Source organism: Somniosus microcephalus, chromosome 2 (genome assembly GCF_052327205.1).
Source record: "Somniosus microcephalus isolate GS21.2 chromosome 2, FLI_Smic_1.0, whole genome shotgun sequence".
NCBI classification, from domain to species: Eukaryota; Metazoa; Chordata; class Chondrichthyes; order Squaliformes; family Somniosidae; genus Somniosus; species Somniosus microcephalus.
The window spans coordinates 220,172,836-220,196,334 of record NC_140988.1 but is presented as its reverse complement, the minus strand read 5'-3'; the positions used below and the strand labels follow the sequence as shown (position 1 = coordinate 220,196,334).

The window sequence follows — 23,499 nt, the reverse complement described above, 5'->3', positions numbered from 1 at the left end:
GGTGCCGGGCTCATTTGCCGGGGGAATCCAGCGGCGATCTCACGGCTGCAGGCAGCTCCTCCTTAAGAGAAGGAGGAGGCCTGCAGTACCCCAGCCTGCCGCACCGCATCGGGTGGCGCAGCGGCAGCTGGACGCCTGAAATAGACTTTCATCACCCCAAGTGAGGCGGCCAAACCCTGCAATAGCGCCCGCCTCCGTCTTGGCCCGTCGCAACTGAATTTCAGGCGGGCGCTACGGGAATCCGGGCGAGCGCTAAATTTCGGGCGCTAAAGACCTGGCGGGGCCTTACTGAATTTCTAGGCCTATGTGTTTTAAAAGCAACTTTTTTTTTAAAGACGCAGAGAAAGCGGGAAAAAGAAAGGAAAAGTTTGGAATCAAGATGGCGGCGACTCACCTCGGTTCAGAACGATAAGGCCCGCCCACACACACACACCGATTGGTCGACCGTCAGGTGAGCGAAGCGTAGGATTGGGCAATCGTCCCGTCACTCGACTGTAGGAGGGCCCGGCTGCACGCGCCAGCAACCCGGCGTACGATTGGTCGACCTCGAGGTCACTCTATCGCTAATGAGCGGATAATGAGATGCTAATGAGCGGAATGTTGAACGTTTTTTGGATACCATGGGCGCGATTTTAGCCCGGCCGAAACGTAAATACGCTTCAGACCATTTTGGAAAGGTAAGCTTTCTTTCGACGTAACGCACGCGTAGGTACGCTCTGTAACTTTCGAGCGCATAGCCGGACAGACACACACGTGAGGACAGACAGAAGGACAGACAGAAGGACAGACAGATAGACAGACAGAACGATCCGTTTATATATATATTATATATAGATAGACTAGCTGGAGTGCCCGGCGGTGCCGAGGCTTTTTCGAGGACATGTTGTTGGAAGAGAGAGAGAGAGCGACTGGGGGGGGGAAAGAGAGCGAGCGACTGTGGGGGGGGGAAGAGAGCGAGCGACTGTGGGGGGGGAAGAGAGCGAGCGACTGTGGGGGGGAAGAGAGCGAGCGACTGTGGGGGGGAAGAGAGCGAGCGACTGTGGGGGGGGAAGAGAGCGAGCGACTGTGGGGGGGAAGAGAGCGAGTGACTGTGGGGGGGAAGAGAGCGAGCGACTGTGGGGGGGAAGAGAGCGAGCGACTGTGGGGGGGAAGAGAATGAGCGACTGTGGGGGGGAAGCGAGCGAGCGGCTGTGGGGGGGAAGAGAGCGAGCGACTGTGGGGGGGAAGAGAGCGAGCGACTGTGGGGGGGAAGAGAGCGAGCGACTGTGGGGGGGAAGAGAGCGAGGGAGAGAGGGGGAAAAGAGCGAGGGAGAGGGGGGGAAGAGAGCGAGGGAGAGAGGGAGGAGCGAGGGAGAGAGGGGGGAGCGAGGGAGAGAGGGGGGAGCGAGGGAGAGAGGGGGGGCGAGGGAGGGGGTGGCGAGGGGGGGGCGAGGGAGGGAGGGGGCGCCGGGGGGGGGAGAGAGAGAGAGAGAGAGAGAGAGAAGGGGGGGAGAGAGTGAGAAGGGGGGGAGAGAGTGAGAAGGGGGGGAGGAGGAGGAGGGAGAGTGGGAGGAGGGGAGGAGTGTTTTGAGGGGGTCAGCGAAAGAGCAAAAAAAAAAAAATTTCAAAAACGGGTGTTAAGAAGATGGGAGGCCATATTGAAAGTGTTTTAATGTTTTTAAAAAGCTGCCACGAAGAAGGAACGCGCAGTCTGTGAAACCAACAGAAATTTTTTTTTTTAAAGCTGCCATGGAGAAGGAACGCGCAGTCTGAAATGAACAGAAATTAAAAAATTTTTTTTTTTTATAAACGGGTGTTAAGAAGATGGGAGGCCATCTTGAAAGTTTTTTAATGTTTTTAAGAAGCTGCCACGGAGAAGGAACGCACATTCTTGCTGAAAACACCAAAAGTTATTTTTTTTTAAATGGCTGTTAAGAAGATGGGACACCATCTTCATTGTGTTTTAACGTTTTAGACATTGTGTTTTTACGTTTTACACATTAAAAAAAAAAAAATCGCTCCTAACAAATAAACACACAGAAGGTGAGAATAAAGATGGCAGCCACTCACCTCAGTTCAGAACGATAAGGCCCGCCCACACATGCACTGATTGGTCGATCGTCATGTCACCGAAGCATAGGATTGGTCAATCACCCTGTCACTCGACTGTAGGAGGGCCCGGCCGCACATGCGACGAACCCGCCCCCGCCACGCATTGATTGGTCGACCATCGGGTTGGTCGACCGTACGATTGGTCGACCTCAATGTCACTCTATGGTAATGAGTGGATAATGAGCGGAATGTTGAAGGTTTTTCGGATACTGCGGGCGCGATTTTAGCCCGGCCGAAACGTAAATATGCTTAAGACCGTTTTGGAAAGGTAAGCTTTGTTTCGACGTAACGCACGCGTAGGTACGCTCTGTAATTTTCGAGCGCATAGCCGGACAGACACACACCCGAGGACAGACAGAAGGACAGACAGAAGGACAGACAGACAGATAGACAGAAGTATCCGTTTATATATATCGATAGATAATTTCACCTCGACGTTATATGACAATGTACTGTCTAAATCAGTTGTTTCAAACTGTGTGGGAACATCTGCAAATATTTACACGCTCAATAGCCTTCAGGGAGAGCTTTCTTCAGTGCGTTATGTGTAACAATATAAAACAGGTTTACCAATTTACTACACATAATATACAGAGAAAATCTTCTCCCCTGTCTTAAAACTTACAAGAGGACATGAAACAAAGCGATTTTTAACTTAAAATTTCTACTGTTATTTATCTACAGGACTGTTAAGTAAAACAAAAGCATTGAATAATGGGGTGCATTTATACTGAGCCATAACTTGCTGTAGCAGGGCATCTAATGACGTCTGCCGTAAGTTAGACTTGCCCTTGCACCTTTACGTTTTTACATTTTTTGCATGGCAAGTTGCCGAGAGTGCGAGCTGAAAACATTGTAGCAAGGGCAACTGGGCAAGCAACTGTGTATCTCCTTAACTAATCAGATTGAAGGAATGGCCTCCTTCTGTGCCGTAAATTTCTTTGATTCTGTGATTGAGGAATAAACAGTGCGAGGACTGAGAAGGTAGTGTAAATTAGAGTGGGTGAATTCAATGCCAAATCAGGTACAGAAAGAGAGGGGAAAAATTGGATTTAGAGAGAGAGAAAAAAGAAACAGAAAGGAAAAGCAAAAAAAAAATTAACATTTTGCAAAAATCTCCAACAACAATTAGCACTTGAAGGAATGAGACTCCATATTTGTAATAGTTAATTTTTAGTGGCAGAGAGGTTGATTGGCAGTAATTAACACTTATCATGTCATTAAAAGGGTACTTAAATTGAAATAAGACTTAACTTTCTGTATCTACCATGCAAATACGGCAACTTCACGCTATTCAACGCATTTCAGCGGTGAGGTTGACAGCGATATGTCATTATAGCGAAGCTAACAGTGGAGGGGTGCAACTTGGAAAACAACGTTTGGATATCCACATTTAACCGCGCATCTGCCCGCATCTGAAGTTGCTGTACCATTTCCCCATATATAATGCAAGCACCATTAGCCTCACCATTAGGTTAACTGCAGATTTTGGCCAATATCATCAATATCTGCTTTGCATTGACACTAAAGTGGCAGTGTAAATCTGGAGTCAGAGCCCAATCTGATTCTGGATGAAGTGGAGCGAGCCTTGCTGAAGGCAATAGCCTCATGCCATTTTGGTTTGACACCTCATGGAGAATAAACCCAGTGTAGTGTCAGACCTGGTTTATGAAGTGCTCAACATTCTTTAAACCCATCTGATTTTACCATAAAAGTTTCCCATTCCCACTTTCTAAACATTTACGTTTCTAATTGTTGGAAGAGAACTTTCCTAAAAACTGGGCAGTTAAAGTTCCAAAAAAATCCAGAAAGTGCTAGAAATATACAGTAGGCCAATGGAGAGAAAAGACAAATAATGTAGAACCCTCGTTCAGAACGGAAAAAATGAAAGATAAACCATCACTTTGGTAGAATCAGATACAAATGGGGAGGGGAAAAATCAGCAGCCATTCTTTGTTCAGACAGGTCAGCAGATCAGGTGAATCTACTCTTGGGCCTGGCAAAACCTGCCACCCGCAGGAGGCATAGGATTATCGGAGAGGGTGGCTCTGACTTCTTACCCCCTTGTCTAAGCCTTAGTGTGCGCCTAGGTGCAAGTGAGATCACACAGCATCCACCAGTTCACTCAAAGCTTTCTATGACCAGAAGGCACTGCAGGATAACGTTTGTCTCGTCAATTATGAGAATGATTTTATTGCCTGACATTTGCACACACTTTTAGTTGAGTGAGTTACCTGCTTGTGTTAGCGATATCCAACTCATGAGAAGGGCACTTATAGTGATATTTGTTCTGGTGACATCAGGCGCCACCATTGTCACCCTAATTTGCTATTTATTGACCCGTTATTACCAAAGATAATTCACCATGTGGTAATGTAGCACTTTTGTGGATCCATGGTAAATATTATCCATCTGTGCATATTTATAGCCGAAAGTGCCATGTAATTCCTCTTAAGGTATTTCAAAAGTTGGCTTTCCAGGAAAAGGTGAGGAAATGAATTTTCTGGTGGAAGTTGTTAGATCCGTGGTTCAATGGATAAATAATTACACGGATGCTGTACATAAACAAATAACAGGTCTTTACTGGAGGAGGGCAATCTCTAGACTGGAGTACAGAGGCATGCGCACAGCTTATATACCGGTGTGGTTACTGCCGGTACTACAGTATACAGGAGCTGTAAAAAGTAGTTCTGACTTAAAGCACATACACTACAATTCCTCCCTTTTTAGATTAATAATACCCCCTTAATATTCAAATAACAATTACATTTTTACATGTACATTCAATAACAAAAGTCCATTTATAGATTCAGTCTTTGGGGCGGCTTCCTGACCCTTTCGGGATAGCGCCTTTCCGGAGGTTCTTGTTCTTGGTGCAGAGGCGATTCTGACCCCCTTTCATCGGGTAGTTCATCGGGTTCCACTGCTATTGGGTCTGAAGTAGATACTACCGGTATGTCGGGTTCATCCCCAGGTACTTGAGACATAGGGTTGACGCATTCCTGTGATGCTAAGATCTGATCGACGTGGCGTCTCACAATGTTCTCCCCGACATCCACTGTGTACATTAATGGCCCCTGCCTTGTACATATTGTTCCGGGTTGCCACTTCTCTGTTCGATAGTCCCGGGCCAAGACTGGTTGCCCTACATTGAAGCTCCTTGTCGGCTTCTCGTTGATGTGCTAGAATTGTTTGTCCTAAACATTTCGTCGCACATTTGGTCTGAGCAAGTCCAGACGAGATCTCAACCTTCGGTTAAAGAACATCATGGCCGGGGTCTGGTTGGTAACTGCATGTGTCGCGTTTCGGTAGGCTAATAAGAAATTGTCCATCTTATGCTGTAGTGGAATTTCCTCGTCGCACAGGGCCTTTATCGCCTTCTTAAAGGTTTGTACGAACCTCTCAGCCAATCCATTAGTGGCTGGATGATACGGGGCGGATGTGTAATGCCTTACCCCATTCCTTTTCATGAATTTTTGGAACTCATCGGACACAAACTGTGGTCCATTATCAGAGCAGATCTGCTCTGGCAACCCGTTTCTGGCAAATATGGTCCGTAGGACTGCAATTGTTTTCTCTGTAGTGGTTGAAGACATCTTTATCACCTCAGGCCACTTTGAATGAGCATTCACTGCTATTAAGAACATTGAGTCCATGAATGGACCAGCGAAATCAATGTGCACCCATTGCCATGGAGAGGAGGGCCACTCCCATGGGTGTAGAGTGGCATGTGGTGGTGCATTTTGGACCTTCTGGCATCCTAAGCAGCTCTTAGTTAGGTCTTCGATTTGTTGATCGATTCCCGGCCACCACACATAAGCCCTAGCTAGGCTTTTCATTTTCACTCCCCCCAGATGCCCTTGATGTAGCTCATTTAGCACTCTCTCCCTTAACTTGGGTGGAATCACCACTCTGGATCCACACATCACTGTCCCCTGGCATACTGACAGCTGTTCTCTTCTGGATGAGAATGCTGGCAACAGTGAGTCGCCATGTGTTGGCCATCCCCTCACCGTCAATTCATATACCCGTAACAGCGTCGGATCATTGCGGGTCTCCTTCTCTATATCCGCGTTTGTTACTGGCAATCGTTCAATTATCGACGAATAAAATATCTCGATAGGGTCCACTGCTGGTGCTTCCTCCACAGTAGGCAGTGGCAGGCACGATAGCCCATCAGCGTTCCCATGCTGTCTCGTGCCTTTATATTCTATTTCATATTGATTCACCCCTAGAAACAGGGACCATCTTTGTAACCGCTGTGCTGTCATTACTGGCACGCCCTTCTTAGGATTAAAGATGGAGACAAGTGGTTGGAGGTCAGTCAGCAAGGTGAACTTCTGTCCATGCAGATAGTGGTTGAATTTTTTTACTCCCCATACTAGGCTGAGGGCCTCCCTGTCAATCTGGGTGTAGTTGCGCTCGGCTGAGGTTAGTGACCAAGACGCAAAGGCTACTGGCCTCTCCAAACCGTCCGGGAATTTGTGCGACAGCACCGCTCCAATGCCGTAGGGTGATGCATCACATGCCAAACGAATTGGTAGTGCTGGGTTGAAATGGGCCAACACCTCTTTTGATGTGATCAATTCTTTACACTTCTGGAAAGCTCGTCTACGTTCGTCATCCCACTTCCATGGTACCCCTGTTTGCAGTAGGGTGTTCAGCGGTTTTAATACCGTAGACAAATTTGGTAAGAACTTGTGGTAATAGTTTACCAGCCCGAGGAACGACCTCAATTGTGACACATTTTCCAGTGCTGGAGCCTTGACTACTGCCTCTATCTTATCAGGGGACTTATGTGACCCCTCTTCATCGATGGCGTGGCCACAATACGAGATCTTTTTCTGGAAAAACTCGCACTTGTGGCGATTAGCTCGTAGCCCATATTCCTTTAATCTGGCGAGCACCTTCTCCAAGTTAGCGAGGTGATTACCGTCATTTTCGCCCGTGACCAAGATGTCGTCCAAATAACACTGGGTCCCTCGAATCCCTTGCAGGACCTGATCCATCGCCCTTTGCCAGATAGCCGGAGCCGAGGCTACTCCAAACACCAGCCGATTGTATTGATAGAGACCTTTATGGGTGTTGATCGTAAGATAATGTTTCGAAGCTTCATCTACCTCCATTTGCAAGTATGCCTGTGCTAGATCAATTTTTGTGAAGTATTTACCACCAGACAGCGAGGCGAAAATATCCTCAATTCGTGGAAGCGGATATTGCACCGTGTGAAGGACTGGGTTCACTGTCACTTTAAAATCCCCACAGATGCGGACCTTCTTTGGTTCCCCAGGCGTATTACTCAATGACCTCTTCATTACAGGAACGATGGGTGTAGCCCACTCGCTCCAGTCCACTTTGGACTGTACTCCTGAACGTTCCAACCCTTCCAGCTTTGCTTCAACCGCTGGTGTGATCGCATAAGGCACTGGTCTGGCCTTCAGAAACTTTGGGCTTGCATTATCCTCTATTTTAATTGTTGCTGTTATTCCTTTTAGTGTTCCTAGTCCCTCCCGGAACACTTCTTTTGCATCAGTTAGCATTTTTGACAGTCATCCAGGTGTGACGTCGTCATCCTTTTTGGCCTCCACCTTCAGTGCCTGTATGGAATGCCAATCTAAATGTATCTTCAGGATCCATTCGCATCTAGCAGTGGTGGTCCTCCATTTGGCAATACATATATATCCATTTTGGGTATTTCCTGAACTTTATATGTCACTTTCACCCTTATTTTTCCTTTGGGGTAGACCTTTTGCCCCGTATACATCTTCAAGGCAATCTCTGTAGCTTTCAAGGGTATGTGTGAAAATAGTCGCTTGTAGTCTCTTTGATTTATGACTGTTAGAGCTGACCCTGTGTCCAATTCCATTTCCACTTGGACTCCGTCTATCTTGAGTGTAACCCAGATAGTCTGGTGATCCTCCATTTCAGTTACATTATGTAGTTTCAGACAACCCAGCTCCTTGCTTCCGGAGTCTGTGTCACTTTTCTGTTCGTCTGAACCACTGTCCATCACCTAGTGTACCTTTTTGTACTTCTCCTGTGGAGATTTCTTACTTTTGGTTTTCTTCCCAGACCTGCAGACTCTTGCTATGTGTCCTGCTTTCCCACACTGTCTGCACACTTGGTCCTTGAACCAACAATCTTTCTGGTCATGTGTTGTTCTGCCACAGCGATAGCACTTCCCTGTTCCATAGGTCATTTCGTTGGTGCCATATTCTTGCGCTCTCCGTTGTATCTCTGCAGCGCCCCTTGCGGCTGCTTCGTGTGATACTGCCACACTGAAAGCTTTGTCCAGCCTAAGGTCCTTTTCTGATAGAAGCCGTTTCTGGGTTCCTTCACTTTGTAGCCCACACACAAACCTGTCCCTTAACGTGTCTGCTAGTCCCGCTCCAAACTGGCAGTATTCCGATAGCTTGCGCAGTTCCGTTAGGTACTCAGCATTGCTTTCGTCTTTGTGTTGGTTCCTTTTATGGAACTTAAATCTTTCTGCTATCAGCAGCGGTGTGGGGTTTAAGTGGTCCTGTGGGATTTCTACTATGCTTTCAAAATTCTTGTTTACCGGCTTCTCTGGGGTTATTAGATTTTGCAGTAACCCATAAGTTTTTGCACCCATGGAATTTAACAGAACCAGTGCTTTATTAGCATCTGGCACTTCATTTGCCCTGCAGTACACCTCAATACGTTCCACATATGTCGCCCAATCTTCGACTTCATTGTCGAACGTAGAGATACTGCCACTCTTTGGCATCCTTGGTTGTGCGTTAACTATCACCAATGGCGCCTCCCGCACTTCCCCTTCTTCTCCGCTGGCACAAAATGGCGTCTCCCGCGCTTTCCTTCCTTCCCGCGCTCGCCCGTCTTCTCCACTGCGGCTTTGCAAAATGGCGTCTCCCACGCTCTTCCTTCTTCTCCGCGGCTTAATGGCGTCTCCCGCGCTCTCCCTGCTTCTCCACGGCTCAATGGCGTCTCCCCTTGCTTCGCCCCGTGGACCCTGATCAGCCCGTGATCCTTGGCTGTGCTCTGCGCGTTTTTCTCTTGATATTTGTCGACGCCGCTCAGTCTAGAACCCGGCTGTTTCTTACCCTCTCTCTCTCTCCGGTTTTGCAGTATTTTTCCTCGACGCCGCTCGGTGATCAACCCCCGGCTGCGCCCTGCTCTCTTCACCCTTTTTCTTACCCCGTCGACGCTGCCCGGCTCTCTCTCTCTGCCGTCGGTTGGCTCCAGCCGCCGCTGCTCGGGAAGGGTCTGCTCTGGACCTGTCGTCAGTCTCTTACTGCTCGTTGTGGCTGGGGAACCAAGCCCGGCTCTCCACAGCCTCCCCAGTGAAGTTGGATCTCTTCCTGACTGCTGGGCGGTTGCTCGCGGTCGACGCCCGTGTTCCTGGACTCGACTATTTTTTTTGTTTTTTTTTTGTTTAATGTTGCAGGTAGATTCGCATCAACACTCGTCACCACTGTTAGATCCGTGGTTCAGTGGATAAATAATTACACGGATGCTGTACATAAACAAATAACAGGTCTTTACTGGAGGAGGGCAAACTCTAGACTGGAGTACAGAGGCATGCGCACAGCTTATATACCGGTGTGGTTACTGCCGATACTACAGTATACAGGAGCTGTAAAAAGTAGTTCTGACTTAAAGCACATACACTACAGAAGTTTTTTCGATGGATGAATGAGGGGTAACGTTTCAGGTTGGTGACAGTCACTGACCTGAAACATTAACTCTGTTTCTCTCACCACAGATGCTGCCTGACCTGATGAGTATTTCCAGCATTTTCTGTTTTTATTCCTTTTTGCTGTTTGTGACGGAACTGAAATTTGTCCTGTTTCAATCATAATAGGTAAACATTATAGGTGTAATTTTACAAGTTCGCCCTCCTGGCACAAAGCCCTGCATGCTGGGAGTCCATATGAGAAACATGGCTGTGCACCCCCATAATTGTCTGTCCATTATAATGTTTATATATGAGCTGTCTTAGCCTCAGCTGCATGGTATGTCAACATGATGTTTTATCACCTATCAGATATTAGAAGGATCTGGCAAGCAATCCATTATTTTATGGTGTGTAGCTCTGTGGCAGAGGGTAGATTGTTTGCCCTGTAGCACCATCCCATACATTTAATGAATAAGGTTGTTTCACTTCATATAAAGTGTGTGCTTGCCTATGGAAGCTGACTTTTGCAGAGAACACGAGTAAAGAGTATTAGGAGAGCAGCCTGATTGGTAACATACTTTTACAACATACCCCATCGTCCAGCTCTGCGGAAGACTGCATGCACTGAGAGCTTTATATTTTATCCTATCAGGCTAACCTGCTGTAGATACTTGATTTCAACATGCAAGATTAATTATATTATCATTGTTTTCCAGGATTTTTTCAGAATGTCTACCTTTGAGCAGTTGAATCCAGATTTTTACCAATCAAATTATGATATTAATGATCAAGAGCAAACCTCATATGACTATGGAGGCAGCAGTGGTCCTGGTTCAAGTAGGTAAGCCAATTTACATAGTTACATAATATTTACAGCACAGAAACAGGCCATTCTGCCCAACCGGTCCATGCCGGAGTTTATGTGCCACATGAGCCTCCTAACACCCTTCTTCACCTAACCTCATCAACATATCCTTCTATTCCTTTCTCCCTCATACGCTTATCTAGCTTCCCCTTAAATGCATCTATGCTACTCGCCTCAACTACTTCTGGTAGCGAGTTCCACATTCTACCCACTCTCTGGGTCACAATGTTTCTCTTGAATTCCCTATTGGATTTATTAATAACTATCTTATATTTATGGCCCCTAGCTTTGGTCTCCCCCACAAGTGGAAACATCTTCTCTATGTCTTCCCTATCAAACCCTTTCATAAACTTAAAGACCTCTATCAAGTCACCCCACCATCTTCTCTTTTCTAGAGAAAAGAGAGCCAGCCTGTTCAATCTTTCAGGTAGATATAACCTCTCAGTTCTGGTATTATTCTAGTAAATCTTTTTTGCACCTTCTCCAGTGCCTCTATATCCTTTTTATAATATGGACTGCAGAATTATTCACAGTACTCCAAGTGTGGTTTAAACAAGGTTCAGATGGAAATTGTAGTACAAATTAGTAGTTCAAAAACAAATGAAAGGGAAGAGAGTAGAGTAACAGTCAGAAATTGTGCTTTAGACACTACAGGTAAAGCGAAAACTACAAGATGTAAAGTGATTAAACCAGGAGAGAGAAATAAGAAACAAGTGAGTAAAACATTAGAGCTGAAGGACAGGCTAGGATGTGTGGCTCAAATAATCATTCTTTATACAAACACACGGAGTATAAGGAATAAATTGAATGAACTGCAGGCGCGAATTAAAATTGGAGGGTATGACATGGTAGCCATTACTGAGACATGGCTGCAAGATGGTCAGGATTGGGAATTAAATATACCAGGTTATAAGGTCTACAGGAAAGATGGGGAAAATGGCAGAGGGGGAGGAGTAGCCTTAGTGATTAAGGATGAAATCACTTCAATGATAAGAGAGGATATAACGAGAGATAAGCAGGCAGTGGAGATTTTATGGGTAGAATTAAGAACTAGGAAAGGATTTAAGACTGTAGTGGGAGTTGTGTATAGGCCTCCTGGTAGCAGTTGTGAAGTGCCTGATTGTATAAATACAGAGATTAGACAAACGTGTAGCAAAGGCAGAGTGGTTTTAATGGGGGATTTTAACTTTGATATAGATTGGGATAAGCAGACGAGCACCTATCAGAAAGGCAATGAATTTCTTGAGTGTGTCCAGGATAGTTTTCTACAACAATATATCCTAAAGGCACCAAGGGGACAAGCCATATTAGATTTAGTAATGAGTAATGAGACAGATTTAGTAAACAGCCTAACTGCGTGAACATTGATCCACTAGCGATCATATCGTGATCAAGTTCAACATAACGTTTGAAAGGGAGAAACACGGAACAGCTACTAAGATTCTAGATTTAGGTAAGGCTGACTTCAACGGGATGAGACAGAGAGTGTTCACAGTAAACTAGACAAATCTGTTAATGGGTAAAACAACAGAAGATCAGTGGGAGGTGTTCAAAAATGAACTCGAGGTGATAGAGAACCAGCTTCTACCCCTGAGGGGCAAGAGCTCTACTTGCCAAAAAACAGCCATGGATGACTAACGAGGTGAGGGACAGCAAAAAACTAAAAGAAAAAGCACGCAAAATGCAAAAAATAGCACAGATCCTGACGAATAGGAAAGATACAAAGAACAGCAAAGACTCACAAAACAGATAGTAAGAGCTACAAAAAGGGAGTATGAAAAGAAACTTGCAAGGGATATCAAAATCAAAGAATTTTTACAATTATATTAGGAAAAATGTCAAGTGTCAGCTGTGGCTCAGTTGGTAGCACACTCCCCTCTGAGTCAGAAGGTTGTGGGCTCAAGTCTCACTCCCGGGACTTGAGCACATAAAGCTAGGCTGACACTCCAGTGCAGTGCTGAGGGAGTGCTGTACTGTTGGAAGTGCCATCTTTCGGATGAGACGTTAAACCGAGGCCCCGTCTGCTCTCCCAGGTGAACGTAAAAGATCCCATGGCACTATTTTGAAGAGTAGGGGAGTTACCCCCGGTGTCCTGACCAATATTTATCCCTCAACCAACATAACAAAAACAGATTATCTGGTCATTATCACATTGCTGTTTGTGGGAACTGGCTATGTGCGTATTGGCTGCCGCGTTTCCCAAATTACAACAGTGACTCCACTTCAAAAAAGTACTTAATTGACTGTAAAGTGCTTTGAGATGTCCGGTGGTCATGAAAGGCACTATATAAATGCAAGTCTTTCTTTTTCTTTAAAAGAGGGTAGCCAGGAGCAATGTTGGCCCCTTAAAAACTGAAAGCGGTGAGATTGTCAATGATAATAAGGAAATGGCGGACATGTTGAATAATTACTTTGCGTCAGTACTTACTGAAGAAGAAAAGAATAGCTTGCCAGAAATCCCAAGGAATCTAATATTAAATCAAGCACAGGGACTCAATAAAATTAACGTAAGTAAAATAACAGTCCTGAAGAAAATAAAGGCACTAAAGAGTGACAAATCCCCAGGACCAGATGGTTTCCATCCCAGGGTTTTAAAGAAAGTAGGTGAGCACATTGCAGATGTCCTAACTATAATCTTCCAAAGTTCTCTTGATTCAGGAACCATTCCTTTAGATTGGAAAATTGTGCATGTCACTCCGCTATTTAAGAATGGCAAGAGAGGGAAACCAAGGAATTATAGACCAGTTAGCCTAACATCTGTTGTCGGGAAATTACTAGAATCTATAATTAAGGATAGGGTGACTGAACACCTGGAAAATTTTCAGCTAATCAGAGAGAGCCAGCATGGACTTGTGAAAGGTAGGTCATGCCTTCCAGATCTTGCTGCATGTGGGCATAGACTGCTTCATTATCTGAGGAGATGCGAATGGAACTGAACACTGTGCAATCATCAGCGAACATCCCTACTTCTGATCTTATGATGGAGAGAAGGTCATTGATGAACCAGCTGAAGATGGTTGGGCCTAGGACACTACCCTGAGGAACTCCTGCAGCGGAGATAATTGGCCTCCAACAACCACAACCATCTTCCTTTGTGCTAGGTATGACTCCAGCCAGTGGAGAGGTTTCCTCCTCATTCCCACTGGCTTCAATTTTACTAGGGCTCCTTGATGACACACTCAGTCAAATGCTGCCTTGATGTCAAGGGCAGTCACTCTCACCTCACCTCTGGAATTCAACTCTTTTGTCCATGTTTGGACCAAGGCTGTAATGAGGTCTGGAGCCGAGTGGTCCTGGTGGAACCTAAACTGAGCATCGGGGAGCAGATTATTGGTGAGTAAGTGTCGCTTGATAGCACTGTCGATGACACCTTCCATCCCTTGAGAGTAGACTGATGGGACAATTTTCCACATTATGGGGTAGATGCCAGTGTTGTAGCTGTACTGGAACAGCTTGGCTAGAGGCATGGCTAGTTCTGGAGCACAAGTCTTCAGCACTATAGCTGGGATGTTATCTGCACCCATAGCCTTTTGCTCTATCCAGTGCATTCAGCTGTTTCTTGATATCACATGGAGTGAATCGAATTGGCTGAAGAGTAGCTTCTGTGATGGTGGGGACCTCAGGAGGAGGCCGAGATGGAACATCCACTCAGCACTTCTGGCTGAAGATGGTTGCGAATGCTTCAGCCTTGTCTTTTGCACTCACGTGCTGGGCTCCGCCATCATTGAGGCTGGGTGTGCCTTGGTCGTGTCCGGTGCCTAGGTCGATGCCAGTTGGTCTGGTTTTATTATTATTATATTTCTTTGTACGGTTTTGTACAACTGAGTGTCTTGCTAGGCCATTTCAGAGGGCAGTTAAGAGTCTGGAGTCACATATAGCCAGACCGGGTAATGACGGCAGATTTCCTTCCCGAAAGGACATTAATGAACCGGATGGATTTTTATGACAATCTGGTCACCATTACTGATACTAGCTTTTTATTCCAGATTTATTTAATTAACTGAATTTAAATTCCCCAGCTGCCATGGTGGGATTTGAACTCACCTCTCCAGATCATTAGTCCAGGCCTCTGGATTAGTCCAGTAACATAACCACTAAGTTACCATACCCAATGCAGACCTGATTACTGCAAAATGGCTGCCCACTACATGGGGTCCAGTTGTCAATTAGACTGGACTGAGCAGAATTTGCGGGAATGGGCTAAAAAGTGGCAGAAATCAATCCAATATTAATAAGTGTGAAGTGATGTATTCTGATATTAAAAACAGCAGTAATTATACTCTGAATGGAAGTGGGCTCAGTGCTGTGGAAGAGCAGAGGGATTTGAGGGTACAGGTTCACAGGACATTAAAGGCAGCAGCTCTGGCTGTAAAAAAAAATTAATGGAATCCTAGGTTTATCTCAAGAGATATAGGGCTGAAAATTCAGTAGGGTTAGCGCCCCATTTGAGGCGCTAGAGGGCCTAGCGCCGGAGTTATGGCCGGTTTGTAAATTCAGTGGGGCCCTGCCATCGGTGTTAGACCGGTTGCGCTGCGCCGGCACCGATGACGTCATCGGTGTGCGCAGCGTCCCGGTTGCCGTGGTGACGGGCCCCAACGCCGAAATTGAATTGCGGCCGCCTCGCCCGTGGCAGCCGCAACTAACGATGTTTCAGCAGAGTCCTACGCGAGTTAGCGCCGGTGCATTAAGGTCGCGCGGCGGCCGGCCGCTTTCCCGCCGGCCGCCTGCCCGCATCTCCCTCCCCGGACTCCTCCACCCCCCCCCGCGGAACAGATGCGTCTGGCCTGTGAGCCCGGCACTTCTCCGAGGTGCCGGGCTCATTTTTTTCAAGATTTCAACGGCCAGCGGGCGGGTGCAGGCAGCTCCTCCTTAACTGAAGGAGGAGGCCTGCACTTCCCCAGCCTGCCGCACCGCATCGGGTGCCGCAGCGCCGGAATTGCGCCGCAATGCGGCAGTCAGCACCCATTTCGAGGCGCTGACACCCTCCTGTAGCGCCGGCAGCCGTTTGGGCGCGGCGCTACTGAATTTTTGGCACGCGCAGGGGGACTTAGCGCCGGCGCTAAATTTCCGGCGCTAAAGCCCTGGCGCGGCGCCAACTGAATTTCTAGGCTATAGAATATAAAACCCAAGAGGTAATGATCAGCCAATACTAAACTTTAATGAGATCTCAGCCAGTGTTCTCAGAGCTGTAGTGGAGCAAAGGGATTTGAGTGTCTATGCACACAACTCACTAAAAGCTAGTGCACAGATACAAAAAGTAATTACCCCCTCTCTCTTCTCTCCCCATTCTCTTTCCCTCCCCAACTCCCTTCTTCTCCCCTTCCCTTCTTCTCTCCACCCCCCATGTCTTTTCTTCTCCCCCCTTGTCACTCTTCCTTCTGCAGTTTGCCTCTTCTCCCCTCCCCTTCCTTGATCCAATTATCCCCCGACCCTCTAATGCTGCTTGACCTGAATATTGCACTCAGTCTTAACTCACAGTGTGCAACCCCACAGGAGATTAATGAGTAGCCCATTAAAAATGATCATCAGTACGGAGTGACTAAAGGGACTCATTTAATCTTCATGTTCAGAAGACAACTACAAACAACACAACCTTTACTGCCTATTTTTTATCATGTCAGGTGCACTCCTAGAGAAAATGACATCCTCACTACTTAGTCTTATATTTCTTATCTGGTTTTCTCTAACAATATCCTTGCATTTCAGCAATAAACTGCATCTTAATTTTACTGCCCTGTGTAAGTGCAGGGTTCCCAAAATTCCCGCACTCCCCAAATTATGGATCAAGGGACCCTGTTTGGACAAGTTATTAAAAACAGGGGCCTAGAAGTTCAGTTGCGTGCGCCAGCCGTTAGCGCCTTAGGAGGAGTAGATCTCGAGCGCTAGGCACTTAGCGGCTGGGCGCAGGGCGATCTGCGCCTACGCCCAACTTCAGTAGACATTTAGCGCCGGCGCAAAGTGTTTGCGCGCGCTCAGCTGCGCGCGCAGCTTATGACGTCATTTCGTTGTGCAACGCCCTTTGTGCGCCCCAAACCGGAACTTCAGTCGCGCCCGCCCAATGTGGGCGTGGCGGTGCTAAGAACTGTGAAGTGGAACGCAGCAGAGGCCCTGCGGGCCTCGGGGAGCGCTAATTAAAGGGCACTTACACTGAACTATAAAGACCAGCCATTTTGCTGCAATGACTTTTGTGCAACGGATTTCTGGACAGAGACCAAGGAAGAGACCTTACTGATTTGGCCCAACATAGGAGAGGTATTTTTGGCTTCTGGCCAGAGCTTGGAAATTTGCCTCATTGTGATTTCATTGTTTGCAAGTATATTATGGGGGCTGCATGGGGTTCTAACCCTCAGTTCCAGCATTATGTGTGAAGGGCTCGCAGACGCTGTGTGAGAGGGGCAGCCATGCCTACACGCAGAGGGGGCATCAGGCGTCGGCAACGTAGGCCTTACCCACTCAGGGAATACCGCCAGCAGGTGTCCTATCTCACCATGACTGCCGCGCAGTGTGTTAAGAGGCTGCGCTTCAGAAGGGAGGTGGCTGCAGAGATCTGCCAGCTGCTTCACAGAGATCTGCGTCCACAGCTGATGTGCAGGACGTCTCTGTCGGTGGAAGTGAAGGTCACGGTGGCTCTGAACTTTTATGCAAGCGGCTCCTTCCAAGCCGCTGCTGGGGACATAGCTAACATATCCCAGTTCGCCATGCATCGCTGCATCCGGCAGGTCACCGATGCCCTTTTCACAAGGAGACACCAATTCATCTCCTTCCCCATGACCCTGGAGAGGCAGGAGCAGCGTGCAGTCGGATTTGCGAGGATCGCGGACTTCCCCATGGTGCAGGGCGCCATTGACTGCACGCATGTGGCTTTGCGGGCACCTATCGACAATGCCGAGGATTACCGCAACCGGAAGGGCTACCATTCCCTCAATGTACAGCTGGTGTGTGACAACAGGCAGCGCATCCTAGCTGTCAATGCCCGCTTTCCAGGCAGCAGCCACGATGCATTTATCCTGCGCCAGACTACTGTGGCTGACATGTTCCAGGCACAGCCTCCCCCAAGAGGATGGCTTATCGGGGACAAAGGCTATCCTTTGTGTACATGGCTCATGACCCCGCTCCGCGCGCCCAGGACCCCTGCTGAGGAGGCATACAACGAAAGCCATCAAGCCACAAGGAACATCATAGAGCAAACGATTGGCGTCCTCAAGCAACGGTTCTGCTGCCTGGATCGCTCCGGCGGATCTCTGCAGTATTCGCCGGATAGAGTCTCCCAGTTCGTCATCGTTTGCTGCATGCTGCACAACCTGGCTATCCGCAGGACTCAGGCACTGCCACCTCACGTTGGACCACCACCTCAGGAGGAGGAGCAGGAGGACCATGAGGAGGAGGAGGAGGAGGAGGAGGAGTACCAGCCCAGGAGGGAGCCACAAGGTCCAAGGGCCGTCCGTCGGCGGCTTATTGAACGACACTGCTAGGCCCCCTGTCAGGGAATGGCTTGTGGCAATGAAGGGACATGAATGCAGCCGCTCCGCAAGCCCTCAGCTGGTTAACGCAACAACCACTTCAAACATCAAACATGGACAAGCTGAATAAAGAAAAAGCTTTATTGAACAAACTCAGGGCCCTTCCCACATGAAACCCAAAAACAGACAACACCCCCAAAAAACAGTCAAACACATGACTCACTCCCACAACCTGGGGAGGAATAACAAAACTTTTCCATCCAAATGGCCTTCATCCTCGGCCTTACCAAAACAACCCCCCCCATAGACAACACAACCACCCCCATATAAAAAAACATTTGGCAACACACTCTACTTTGTGTGCCGAGAGGGCGAGTCCTTGTCCAGCCTTTTCCGGCCCCTGGCCGACCTGCTGCTCCGCCTCAACCTGGGCCCTGTGGGTGCTGCAAGGCTGTTGGAAGGCTCCTGAGGGGCACATTGCGTGACGGCAGATACCCTTGGGGGTCGGCCTAGACGAGCTCTGGCCCTCGAGGGGCCGGCTGCTGACTGCTGCAGCTGTGGCTGGGCAGCATCAGTCTCTCCAGCAGCTCGTGGCAGCTTCGCTGGGGGATTGGCAGTGGCGGCTGCAGCAATGGGGGCAAGCTGGCTAATGCCAGGTGCTCGCTGCTCGCCTGAGACACTGGCACTCGGCCGGGCTGGCACTGCAGCAAGCGCAGCAATCTGCTGAAGGCCAGACCGCTGTGCTGCTGCAGCGCGGCGGGTGCCCTGGTGATGCCTGCCTGATACAACGAGTGTGGCAGCAGTGAGTGCCCGTACTGCCCTGGTCTGTGCCCGCATCAGACCAGCCAGTAACTGCACGGCACCACTGATCAACTGGCCACTCGCTGCCTGTGCTGCCCTGAAGTCGTCCCGACTCGCGTCCTGTGCTGCCCTGAATTCGGCCCGACTCGCGCCATGTGCTGCCCTCAATTCGGCCCGACTCGCGTCCTGTGCTGCCCCGAATTGTTCGAGACCCCTGGCCTGTGCTGCCCCGAGTTGTTCGAAACCCCTGGCCTGTGAGGCCCCGAAATCGGACACACTATGAGCCAGGGACTCGATGGCCTCAGGCAACCGTGCCACAACCCCCATGAACTCGGTGTGCCGGCGATCCGACTCCGCGGACATTTGATCGAGGAGGCGCACCTCCTGGGCGAGGACCGTCTCCGGACTGGAGGCCGGACTCTCCCTCTGGGGAGAAGGCCGCCGAGCTGCCCGACCCTTCCCGCGTGGCTGGACGCCACTGGGCCCAGCAACTGCACTCCCCTGCAACACTTCCCCCCTCTGGGGAGAAGGCAGCCGAGCCGCCCGACCCTTCCCGTGTGGCTGGACGCCACTGGGCACAGCAACTACACTCCCCTGCAACACTTCCCCCCTCTGGGGAGAAGGCAGCTGAGCTGCCCGACCCTTCCCGCGTGGCTGGACGCCACTGGGCACAGCAACTACACTCCCCTGCAACACTTCCCCCCTCTGGGGAGAAGGCCGCCGAGCTGCCCGACCCTTCCTGCGTGCCTGGACGCCACTGGGCACAGGAGCTACACCCCCCTGCAACACTTCCCCCTGGCTCTCCTCCAGGGAGGACGTGTCCCCTCCATTGCCATCCCCTGGCGCGGATGAGGGTTCCCCCGATGGGCCGCCTTCCTCTTGCTCCTCCTCGTCCTCCTCTTCCGAGGGACTGTCACTGGCAGCTTCAGGGACCTCCTCCTGACCAGCTGAAAGCAGGAAGGCACAAGAGTAGCTTTAGAGTGAGGACAGGGCGTCAGCGAGGGAGGCATGAGTGGTGGCATTCAGCGCATTGGTCGGACAGTGGCAAAGGATGTAGATCTGAAGCGCAAGGCGAACGAGAGAGGTCCAAAAGGTCATGTCCTTACCATTGGGGCCCAGCACAGGGCCGGCATCTCCACATGCAACGGGGCCAATCAGCCGGCCACCCATGAGTCGACCCACGCGCTCCTCCAGGTCACTGAGCTGCTGGAACTGGGGACGGCCTCCCCCGGTGTCAGTCCGGCTCCTCAGATTCTGGGCCAGCTTGGCCTGCAAGAGAAAGGACGGCCTCTAAGTACAGTGTGGTGCCCTGTTGTTGTGTGCACTGCCTCCCATGGTCGAATAGCTTGGCCAGTGTGGTGCCCTGTTGCTGTATGCACTGCCTCCCATGGTCGAATAGCTTGGCCAGTGTGGTGCCCTGTTGCTGTATGCACTGCCTCCCATGGTCGAATAGCTTGGCCAGTGTGGTGCCCTGTTGCTGTATGCACTGACTCCCATGGTCGAATAGCTTGGCCAGTGTGTAAAGTGCAGAAAGTGCAATTGATGTTCATGCCAGTGCCATAGCTGCTGGATGAGGGCTGGCCATTAGGGCTTTGAGGTCCCTTTGCCCATAATGTGAGGTGCACATGCAAGGATGAGGAGGACACTGGAAAGGGTACTCACCCTGACAATCCGAGTGAGGTCGTTAAACTTTTTCCAGCATTGGACACCAGTCCTGAGGACTTCGCAGGTGGCTGTGACCCTCTGGGCGATATCCCTCCAGGCTCTCCTGTACACCCTGGTGGCAGGCTACTTGCCACTGTCCGGGAACAAGATATGGCATCTCCTCTCCAAAGCCCTAACCAGCACCTTTAAATCATGGGCAGAGAAGCGCTGCGCTCGCTCACGGGCCCTCTGCATCCTTCCTGGCGCTATTTCTCTCCAGCAGCAGTGTTTAGGCCTAGCTGGAGGGCTGCAGTATCCAGGGCGTGGCAGCAGACCAAGTCGACCCTTCCCCCTTTAAGAGCTGGCCGGCGCCAGGGTGTCTGCTGTCAATCAAGAAATGACCGCACCTGCGCTGCGCCCGGCCTCGGCGGTATCAGTCTGCACCGCCGGCTTAGCGCCTATAGATAGCCGTGCATCGCCAGTTTTAGCGCTCGAGCAAACTCCTTGGCCAAAGCTACTGAATATCGGCGAAGTGGCCTCCACTTTGCGCCGGGCGCAAACTTTAGCGGCCGCCCGACTTTACCGCCCCAAAAGTGGCTATACTGAATTTCTAGGCTACAGTACCCAAAATGGCTTCTGCAGCCTCGTGACCAAACCGACAGGATTTTTAAAGCAAGGTTCTGCAGACAATCAGGCCCGGAGATTAAACTTAAAATGCAGGAATCTGTGAAAAAGGACTCTCTGGAGCCAGCCAGACAAAGTAAACACAGAATACGCATTCATTCGACTTGAAACAAATCAAGCTAGAATGGGGCTAGAATCGAGGCCATTAGGTTTCTGCATATTTAGTCGGTAACAGCTCACAGTAGCCATCAAATCAGGATGGGGACAATTAAGTCTTATCCATGACAAAGAACCAGGACACCGGGGCCATTAGACCCGGAGACAACCACTCCAAAAGTCGTTAAAGTAAATGGTTGTAATCATTTAAACAAGCCCGCCAAAAGTAAGACAATGGACTGACCTGATTTGGCGTGCAGATAAGGAGTTGAAGAACGGGTATAATTGTAGGCCCATCAGTGGTAATCGTGGTGCGTTTCGCTTAGCTCCCTGATCTCTTGCTGGAGGCCTCGGCCTGCTGCCGCTCATACTCATGCCCTGGCCTTGTGGCAGGCTCTCTTCTCCCTCCCCGCGCCACTCAACAACCAAGGACGCCCATTACACTGAGGCCAAACGTGGGAGGAGAACGAGACCCGAGTTCAAGACCACACAGGACACACAGGCCACAAACGGGCAGACAGGACGAGACGAGACGAAGAAGAATGTAAACCGATTAAAGCAGAGAAGGGCAGCGAAAGACGCATTGGGAAAAACCAAACGCCTAGTTATAAGCTGGAGTTTGGTGAATAAGTTGGTGTTGCATGCATGAACAGTGCGAATAAGCAGGCATTCGAAGAGTGGGTGGCAGCGCCCGTGACGAATAAGCTAGCGTTCGAAGCATGGGTAGTAAAATCTTTTAGACGATAAAGACCGCCAATTGACTCCGATCGTAACATTACCGCCGACGACCGCTCGAGGGAGAAGAAGAAAACCCATCGCGACGAGACGACGATGATAGCTGAAGAAAAGGGAGGGTGCTTCGCATCAACAACTTCAGCGCCGCGCCCTGAGACCACATGGCGACGGGGTACCCCAAAGGACAGCGGGAGCGGACCTCAAAACTCACAACCATTTAAGCAACAGGTTTTGGATTGGTGAGCATGAATTCCTGGCCCCTCATAGCTTAATCTAGTTAGGTATAGGGGGGTGGGATAAGGCTAAGGGGATTGTTTAATGTAGTTGTTTTCCCTCGATGTGCCGTGTGTTCCCCATTCCCATATAAGTGTAATTGTTTATGCCTGTATTGTAATTTTGATAAGATTGTTTTATTCTGCTTTTAATAAAATTTTGGTTTTCTTGCACCAAACCACTTGTCTACTCGATTTTCTGTATCGCCGCCTGTACCTAAGTCCGGTGTCTAGAACCCAGGGGTGTGGGAGTGATTCGAACTGCTCAAAGGGGACAGCCAGAGTCGAAGCTGGCTGGGCATGACACACCACCCCCTATAGCTGAAACCCAACACCCAACAAAGAAATATTTAAGAAATGTTGTCTTTTCTTTGACATAGTTGGGTATTTCCTTTTAAACCTATTCATATTCTAAATGAGTTGTGACAGGTGTTTGACATTTTCATCTTAATAAGGATTGGTTCCCCTTTGTGTATGTCTTACAGTGAGTTTGAGAATGGTCATCCACGGCCCAAAATATTTGTTCCTTCAGAAATGACAGAGTCTTCGCAGCTCTATGCTGGACATATCTTACAGCCGCCTGAGATGTACACTCCCTTCGGCCCATCTTCTGCAGTATATGGTGACACTGATGATGAACCACCACTTCTAGAAGGTAATAATTTAAAATTTTAACACTCAGAATTGGACCATTGCATTCTGCTGCATTTCTCCACACAGTGAGTTACTGATCTCAGACATGCTGTTGTATTGAGATGCTGGAGGTGGACACGTTGTCCAAAGGGAGGGATGGTCAGATAAAAAGTCACCATAAGCTCCTTTCCACCATTAGTGGCTGGTCATACAGTTGTCTTGGTGCAAATCTGTGAGGGGGTCTGTCCTCTCAACCAGGATCATAGGTGTGAGAGAGACCTGATAAAGTCTTTATTTTAAAGGCTTCTGAGAAGTTTGGTTCTGGGCATCCTCATTGCCCCTGAACTCAGCCGTACAGTGCTTTTATGGTGATGTTAAACTTGGGCTTTATATTGTAAATCATGAAGGATGTTGTCATATTTTTGGGTTTTATGCTAGATATTTCCTCAGGTTTAGCATCACTGTCCACTTCTGTAAGTAAACCTTGTGTCACCTACTTTCCAGAATGTACCTTATTTTGGTATCTAAACAATAGTAAGACCCAGGGATCAATAACAGAGG

General features: G+C 48.9%; 1 protein-coding gene across 9 annotated transcripts in view; it reads left to right on the top strand.

Moving 5' to 3' along the window:
- Window positions 1-23,499, top strand: part of LOC147123234 (protein YIPF5-like) — a 90,256-nt gene that overhangs the window by 2,627 nt on the left and 64,130 nt on the right. For 2 of the 9 annotated variants that reach the window (XM_085969530.1, XM_085969522.1), the window contains exons 1-3: window positions 340-677; window positions 10,465-10,589; window positions 22,791-22,960. In XM_085969530.1, the coding sequence (XP_085825656.1) occupies window positions 621-677; window positions 10,465-10,589; window positions 22,791-22,960 (352 nt within the window). In that variant the 5' untranslated portion in view covers window positions 340-620. Of the gene's footprint in view, window positions 1-337; window positions 678-10,464; window positions 10,590-22,790; window positions 22,961-23,499 lie in introns of those variants that run through there. The other 7 variants (XM_085969496.1, XM_085969504.1, XM_085969477.1 and 4 more) reach the window with 6 other exon arrangements.